We start from the raw sequence: 9528 nt of genomic DNA on the forward strand, positions 1-9528 counted from the left end.
GAGAGAGAGAGAGCTAGAGAGGAAGATGTGGTGATTTACTGTAAATGGGTGTTTGTATATGGAGCTCAATAGAGAAATAAAATAAAGAAATAGAATGATGATTTTTAGATGGGTTTGTGGTGGATGGATGGTTGTGATGGGTGTAGACAAGAAGAATCCTTTAACAGAAAGACAAATAAGAAAACAAAAATAAATAAAGTGGATTAAGATAGGTAACAGATTTTGGACAGATAGTACTCCTAATTCCATTCAAGAGAATAAATAAAGTAGAAGAATATCTTTAACTGTTTTGTATTTATATTGAATTGATGAAACGAGTAAAGACTTTGATGGTGAGATACAACTGATTGAATTATTCAGATATATATATATATATATATATATATATATATATATATATATATATATATATATATATATATATATATATATATATATATATATATATATATATATATATATATACATATATATATACATATACATATATATATATATATATATATATATATATATATATATATATATATATATGTTCTATTTTTAATTAATGGATATTAATAATTAATATTATTATTAATTATATATAAAAATACTAATAATACTAGAGTTAATGATAATAATAATTATAAAAATAATAATAACATAACCAATTATATGTATTGGATTTCATAATGATAATATGAATAATATTGATCTTAATATTAATATTAGTATTTATATTGGTGATGAAAGTAGTAATAATAATAATATTAATATAACATTTATACCTTAACTTGTAATTACCTTTAATATTACCATTTATTAATTTATATTATATCTACCAATTATATAATTTATTGAATCTTTGATATTATTAATTATATATATACCTCAACTTTTCTTTCTCTATTTCAGATAAATTATAAACTAACCAGAGTCTTAACTGCTCATCTTTCTCATTCATCGCTTTCTTAACCCGCCCGAATAACCTTCACATAGACCTATCAACCACAATATCATCGGGTGGTTTAACCACGGGTTTTTCTTTAACAACTCCACCCCCACACTTAGGCTTTTTACTAGACTCAGTTTTAACATTATCAGTTTCACTAATCAGCACATTCACAGAATCAATGGGTGTGGGTGGTGGTTTAACACTAAACTTTGTTTGAAAACTCAAAATTTTTCCTCTATCCCTAAAAATCAACTTACAAGTCCTCCAGTCAGTTAATGCACATGCAGTTGCTAAAAATGGTCTACCTAAAACAATGGGTACAACCTTATCTTCAGACATGTCAACAACCATAAAGTCAGCTGGGAACTCTAATTCACCTATCTTAACCACCAAATTTTCGTCAATCCCTATGGGTTTACTAATTGACTGGTTAACCAATCTAACTCCAGTATTAGATGACTTAAGCTCATTCAAACCCAAACACGAATAAATAGATAACGGCATAAGATTGATACTCGCACCTAAATCAGTTAAACACTTAAAAATTTCAGAGTCATCAGTCCTACATGGCACTATGAATGGCCCGGGATCACCTAACTTTGGTGGCATATCACTCTTCTTCAAAATAGCAGCACATTTCGCTTCAAGAAAAACGGAGGATGTTTGCTCATGCTCACCCTTCTTCGCCATTAAATCCTTTAAGAATTTCCCATAATTGGGCATACCTGCAAGAACATCAACCAAAGGTACATGTACACAAATATTATCATTAGTATTAAAAGACTTACAAACAGTGTCCTTCGGTTGCCCAGATTTAATAGTTCTCGGATATGGAATAAATGGCTTGTAAACTTTCAATTTAGGTAAAGTTTCACCTCTTCTTCCACTTCAATTTCATCAACACTAAACTCAGGAGACTCGGTAGTCTCAACACTCTTTACTTTCGACTCTTGATTACCTGAATTAGAAGAACTCCCCGTCATCAAACTCATTAAGTAATTACCATATGCGGGAGTTATATCACTAACTCGGATTCAACCGTCTACACCATTATGAGTATAAGTCGGAATAACCTCATCGAAATCATAACCCTCAAAACTAGAAATAGCATTCACCTGCGAATAATTAGAAACCCGAGGATCTTTATTCTTCACATCACTTTGGTTGTTATTAGTCAAGATTGTTTGAGGTGGCCCATTGACATTCGGATTAGCTTGCGTATTGGAAGGGAGAGCACCCGGTGGTCTCTCTATTTGCGATTGAGCTATACGGCCCAAATCTCGTTCCAAATTCAGAATCGAGGCCTGCTGACTTCTCACTTGCTGCTTTATCGAATCACTATCTTGCCTCAAAGTCATGATGCTTTCATCTGTTTATATAATAAAACCATGTAATAAATCCTCTAATGAAGGACCCTTATCCACGTACGACTGATTCTGATTTAAATTAACGAACCCCAGTGGTCCGTTCCTTTGATAACCCGAACTACCTGCTTGGTACTGATTATTGTACTGATTACCCAAGTAGTTCACCTGCTCTTCCATAGTTAAATGATTACAATCCTTTGTAAGATGTTATCCTTGACATAACTCACAACCAACTTTCATAGCATGCATCTCTTTAGTCATCGATTCCATTTGTCTTTTAATAGTTGCAAGTTGTGCTTTAACTGATGCGAGCTCATCACTAGTTTCGGTACTAGCGACATGAGATGATCAAGAAACATCCATCTCTTGGTGCCAATCATATGAGTGTGTAGCTGTTTTTGAGATGATATTGTAAGCTTCATCTGGTGTCTTCTTCATTAAAGAACCACCTGCAACAATGTCAATTTCCTTCCTTGTTGGCACATTAAAACCCTTATAGAAAATCTGGACGTTATTAGAATTGTTCAACCTGTGTTGAGGACAATTTCGAAGCATTTTACCGAACCAGGTCCAAGCATCATAGAGTGTCTCATTTGACTTTTGAACAAAGTGATTAATGTCACTCTGTAATTTTGCGGCCTTTGAAGCTGGAAAGAAACGCTGCAAGAACCTATCTTCCATCATAGTCCAAATGTCAATTTCACCTTTGGGCAATGATTCTAACCAATCCTTTGCATCATCTTTCAAAGACCAAGGGAAAACCCTTAAATAAATAACCGTTTCCGCAACTTGGGCAATCTTGAACAAATTACATATGCTCTTGAAATAACGAAGATGCTCGAATGCATCCTCTTTCGGTGTACCCCTGAACTGAACTGGCACTGATGAGTGATTATATTTCAAATCTGCCCCTTAACCTCAAAATCTTTGTCAACTACCGGTTAGGTAATGGCATGTCCATTACCAGCCCTCGTGGCTTTCATCATCGCTTACATGGATTAACCTCTCGCTGGTTCACCCATTTTAACCTCTTCTTTCTTAATATATTCAAAGTCCGGAATATAAAAAGGTACTTCTAAGAAACCGTCGGCGATTTCTTGCTCTTCTTTAGCTTTGCTGCGTGTATGATAAACTCTAGACGGTTCCAGAGTTATTAGTACCTAACCTGTGATCACACCACAACAAAAACCAACGCGTAAAACTGAAAATAAAAATAACAGATAAGTAACTTTCGCGAAAACAAGTTCCCACAAAAGGATCGAATAACCAAAAGCTTGCAAAATCCTAAGACACACCGCTCCCCGGCAGCGGCGCCAAAAATTTGATATGCGTAAAACACACCTAATCTTATTGTAATATGATTACGAATTCGTCCAAATATAGCAGTGTTTAAGATTTAAAAACTAATAATTATTCTGAAGATTAAGTTGTAAAAATGGGGGTTTTAATTTAAAACTAATTAAAACAAAGTAAATAGAAACGAATTCAATAGATAAAGGGGTATTCAGTTAGATTCAATTCCCTAGGTTCCGGATTGCTTTTATTAAGAACAATGTAATTAAATCCCTTAGTATAACTCTCGTTAACCAAGTTCATTAATCAATTAGTAAGATAAGTTGGTGTCCCTTACTTAGTTACTAATTATATCATGAAAGTGTCGGTTTTTCACGTTGGTCTCCCACATGCTTCTGAAGAACACAATCAATCAGTTATAACTACTCGCGATTATGATTCAGTTGAAGGGTGAATCGGTCTCACTCTTTAGGCTTCACAATTACCTACTCAATTGATGGGATTAATTACTAATCTAATTACACCGGTCTCCCGTATATAATTCAACTTATCTATTTATTTTTCAATAACCTAGATAAATTAATTGATCTAGTAACTCTCATTACATCAACCAACAAACTAGTAATCAATGAGATCAATTAATGGGAGTAATTAAGAATCACAATCAAAAGTAATTACCAATACATATAAAAGATCAAGCAATCCATCACCTAGGTTCAATCATCTAAACAATTACTAGGAATTTAGCTACTCATAATGATAATCAAAGCACACAAGCAAGGAGATAAACAATAACCAACCATTGTAAAGATTAAAATAAAAGACAAGAGTTTACCAATGATTAACAATTGAAATCCTAGTGTTAGATGCTCCAAAATACCTTAGAAAGCTCAAAATTCGTAACCCTAACTATAAAATTCGTAAAACAAAAACTGCCCAAGTTATGGGGATAAAAGCCTATTTATAGGGAAAAATTCTCTGGATGGCCGACTCAAAAATCGCGACCGCTTTAGATGCTCTCTCGACCGCATCAGGTCGCCTCGCGATCGCATCTCCTTGCCTCGCGACCGCGAGATATGCAGAACTTTATACCCGAACTTCTGTTAACATATTGCGAGCACGAGATTATAATTGCGGCGGCATTGGATGAATTGTGATCGCATTCATATGAATTACACCCCAAAATGTTCCGAAACAGCAGCTTGACTTTACTTTGCCTTTTTCACTTATACTTGTTCTTTTTAATACCAAAACTCGCCGAATATATCCAAAACACACACACACGAAGACTCATTAAGCTGAAACCATCATTTTTACCATATCCACGAATCAAAGTCTTCAATCTTCATCATTTTATACCCGAAAAGAACAAGATATCGCAAGTAATATTATGTATAAATGGAGCGATATCAACGATCCTTGCAATCCCTGCTATCACAGTGATTCACTTATGTATTATTCACAGAAAAATGTTAAATAAGACAAAACTCCAACCCTTGCTTTAAGAAGTATAAGCAGCTTCTTTAAAGCTTACAAAACCTAAACCAATTTATAATAAAGTAGCCTAAGCCTTGAAAGAGTGTGTTGTGAGAGAGATGGAGCAGAGAGAAAACTCGAAAGCGGAGAGCTCTGAGTTTTCTGAATGAATGAAATGAACTTCCGAAGCTTGCTATTTATTGCAGAAGTGAGTCACCAGGTGGTGGCCTGTGTCACTAGTTTTGGTACCTGGGTCACCAGTTGCTACTCACGAGTCACCAGTTGCTAACCACGAGTCGCCAGTTGAAAGCTCCAAGTTGCCAAAAGCTAAGCATGGGTCGCAAGTTGCTAACCATGGATCGCCATTTGGGACCCTGAGTTTCCAGTTGAAGGACCTTGGTCGCCAGTTGAAGTCTCTCAGTCACCATTTACATCTTCCGAGTGGCCAGTTGTAATAACCGGGTCACCACTTAGGCTAACTGGGTTTCCAGTTGTCCAATGAGTCTCCATTTGGGCCAAACGGGTCAGCATTTGTGATCTCCGAGTCGCTAGTTGCATTTGTGCATTTCGTTTTATCATATACTGGTTTCTGATAGTACGTTGTTGATTACCAGTATCCGTTTTAACTTGAAGTTCAGTAGATGCACTTTCTTGGGGTTCCTTAGACTTATAATAAGCACACACAATCCCCTAAATCACTTCTTGATGTTCCTTGTTGTTGTAGTTGAAGTATTGTGTGATTAGGGTTTTTTGTGTGTGTTTTTTAGTGTGTGTTGGAACGTCTTGATCTTTATATATGAATCAGATGAGCTTCTGGGATCTTGGTATATCTTCATATACATGTCATGAATAAGTGTTTGTAGTCCTGGTTAGTGATCTTGAGCTCTTGTGGTGGTCTCCTAGGGTATTTCTTGAAATTAGGGTAAGAAAATTCTAATTTTGGCTATTTTTCCAACTTTTCCGCATGTAACGACCCAACCCGTTATCCAACCGAAAACGTAACAAATTTTTTATATATATATATAACCAGTTCATCTGGACGGCGTCCAGTTATCAGGACGGCGTCCAGTTGTGAAGGCCAGGACGGCATCCATGCAATCTGGACGGCGTCTAAATGGTCTTCCAGCTGCTGTCTAAAATGCCCATTTCACGCGAACGGAAAACACGTTTCCCGACACTTTTAAAAGAAACGAAATATCACAACACTTCATATTAAGTAAAACTAAGAAGTTTTCACTATTAAACAAGTTTTATGACATCGGGCTCACATCGGCCGTATTACGAAATACATACAAAAATACGAGTTTCGACCCAAATGAGTTTAAGTTCCAAACAACTACGTGATGGTTGGGGATAAACTACCCAATCCTAGGTCGAATCTAAAAGTAATCCAAGCAAGCATCAAAAGGGGAGATCAACTAAATCCCGAGCATACCCTTGCCAAATCCGCTACCGAACCTAAAAATGTAAACAACGAGAGGGTAAGCTAAAGCTTAGTGAGTAAAACATTTATACACATACATATATAGTTTACCTACACGCATACCCCAACACATAACACGTATACGAACGTATAAGCAATCTAGAAATACCACATATAACTATCAACAACGTTAATATATAACTCAACACAATAATATACTAAACCAATACAATGCATAAACATACCAACCATTCCCGCTATAGTACTACCGCCTTGTAGTCGACCAATAACATCAAGTCACACTCGTGTGATGTCACCGACTTGTGAATCATCATAAGGTGTCACCTAATTGTGAATCACCAAAGGGTGTCACCGACTTATGAACTACCCACCAATACCTATGGGTCACCGACTTGTGAACGCCATGTGGTGTCACCGACTTGTGAAGCACCACAAAGTGTCACTGACTTGTGAAACACTATGAAGTGTCACCGACTTGTGAAACACTATGAAGTGTCACCGACTTGTAAATCACTTCCTGACATATGGTGTCACCAACTTGTGAATCACCATTAGGTGTCACCGACTTGTGAATCACCTATCGAGACACTACCGACTTGTAGTTCTCATCCCATCATACCAACAAATAAGTCACCATCTTGTGACACATACCAACATAATACTCACGATGTGGCACTGAAGACCCACATCGCACATGAGTAGATAAACTACATACATACATGTATAAATATTCCACTCACCTCGATTACAAGAAAGGCAACTCCCGCTTGAGCTCCTAATCGTCCAAATGTGAATTACCTAGCTAATTCACAAACAAATAAGCTAAACACTCTAGCTTATGCTCAAAACACCATAAGTGCTATTTCGACCCATTTGCACATACTTCACTTGACTAAGTCAAATCTCGCCCAAAATACTCATAATCACAATTAACTAGCGATTATGTTCTAACACCATATTTTACTCAAAAACTTAAATGTTAAACACTTATCTTACCCAATTTGACACCAAACCCTAATTTTGACCCATTTCAAAATTAGTCAACCAAAATACACCCAAATGTGTTTCAACACATCCAACATCACTAAACCTAGTGATCAACCCATTTTTCAAGTCTTGAACTTGACCAAAACCACAACCAACCCAAAATCCACCAACGACACTACAAAACCCGATTACTAGCATCACTAAACTCACTTCATGAGTCTAAATGGGTTTCTCAACAATATCAAGTTCAAACCCTAACTTGAATATCAAATTAATTAATGAAATTCAGAGTTAGAACTTACCACAACAACCAAAACGTAGCTAGAAGCGAGATGAACAACTTTAAAACCCGAGCTTTGTTGAGAATCCAACTCCTTCTTTTCCAAATCAAGCTCTCTCTCTCTCTAAACTCTTTCTCTCACTCTAGAAATGGATGAGAGTGTTTGTGTGGATGAAATGTGATCCACAAATGGGATCTAGATCAGTTTTGAGGGCTCCAAACTGACACCCAAGTGATTTGACCAAAATACCCCTTTTTAAAACAAAATTATACAGTTGGCCCGTCAGCACATTTGGACGGCGTCCAGAATGTGGGACGCCGTCCAGTTTCAAAGAGCAGGACGGCGTCCAGAAATAGGGACGGTGTCCCATTGAACTGAAACAGGAACAGGGTCTTACAACTCTCCCCAACTTAAATTGGATCACGTCCTCGTGATCTTAGCCCCAAAACAGCCAAGAAAGTATGTCTTCCTCTAATCTTCGAGTTCTCACGCACTCTACACCCCCTCGATGCCACCAATGCATCCTATCGATCACACTTTCTCGCCACACAACGTTCCAAACACGTAACTATCCTTCATGAGTCCTTGACGCACTCCAACTCACTACTTAGAGTTCTACCGCAAATCGACAATCCAATTTGGGTCATCCGCACCACGCGCACAGTGATGGGATTTCCCGCAAGCTTTTCGGTACTCCAATCGAAGCGCAACTCCACAATTTCCATAACCCGTCCACCATTACCCGGCGAACCTCATTTCGATCGTCCTTTAAGGATGATCTTAACACCTCTCGCACGTACAAGTCCTCATTACTCTAAAGAACTCACTCTCGAACGCGCTCCATACTAACATGTCTCTACACGAGATAGTCGAAGATCAACACTCTACGTCCCTAGTTTGCTCACAAAATGGGACGACTTCCAAAAAAATTGCTCAAACATGCCTTCTAACTCGTGGCAACACCGTACCCTCCGGGTACACACTCCCCCACTTAGGGTTTTAACCCCACACTATCACCATCAAGATGATAATATCTCGCGGAATATCGACATTCCACAACACACATGACCGGTACCAATGTTGGTCATACTCAAAAATCTTTCGCGAACTTACTACAAGGTACTCGAACCTCGACCTTTTTGAATCGGTCAAACGTTACGCCCGCAAATCATCACAATAAACCATTATCGTACCTTCGGGTTTTTCACCGGTAACCAAGTACAAAGTAATCACACCACCGGAGTGAAGCATTCCACTAGCAGGTATACGGAGGCACCTGAGGCAGTGTTATGCAACTCTTATTACTACCACCGAGTCTCAATAGCTCGACCCTTACGGGGTCCATTCTCGGTGTCATACGTCACTTGACTACTCGAGGTCGCACAAATCCAACGAACATTACGGCTCATTGCCCACAACTTTCCAGTGACACCCGTTAGTCACTATCCACCTAGGCCGCACAACTAGTCTATTTACCTTTTAACTCAAGGAGATGCTTGGAACACCAAGACTTACACCCTAACTCGCACTGTCTCAACCGTTAACACGGTTACTTACACACAATCATAGATAGTCAACAATCGTGACTCTACTCGCACACATACATGGTCAATGTAAATGCCTCTCAAATGGCATACCATTGCTACACTAACCCTTATGGAGAGCAATACAAGTAACCCTCTCATCAAATCACGGTTACACCCGACTTGGTTAAGCCTCCAACGCCAAAACGATTAACCCGAC

The 9528-nt window shown here is 37.8% G+C and overlaps 1 protein-coding gene across 1 annotated transcript; it reads right to left on the bottom strand.

Moving 5' to 3' along the window:
* Positions 1 to 973: 973 nt before the first annotated feature.
* On the bottom strand, positions 974 to 1627 carry LOC139854044 (uncharacterized). Its single transcript, XM_071843370.1, has one exon. The coding sequence runs from the start codon at positions 1625 to 1627 to the stop codon at positions 974 to 976; it is 654 nt and encodes a 217-aa protein (XP_071699471.1).
* Between the last annotated feature and the right edge of the window lie 7901 nt (positions 1628 to 9528).

Source organism: Rutidosis leptorrhynchoides, chromosome 6 (genome assembly GCF_046630445.1).
Source record: "Rutidosis leptorrhynchoides isolate AG116_Rl617_1_P2 chromosome 6, CSIRO_AGI_Rlap_v1, whole genome shotgun sequence".
NCBI classification, from domain to species: Eukaryota; Viridiplantae; Streptophyta; class Magnoliopsida; order Asterales; family Asteraceae; genus Rutidosis; species Rutidosis leptorrhynchoides.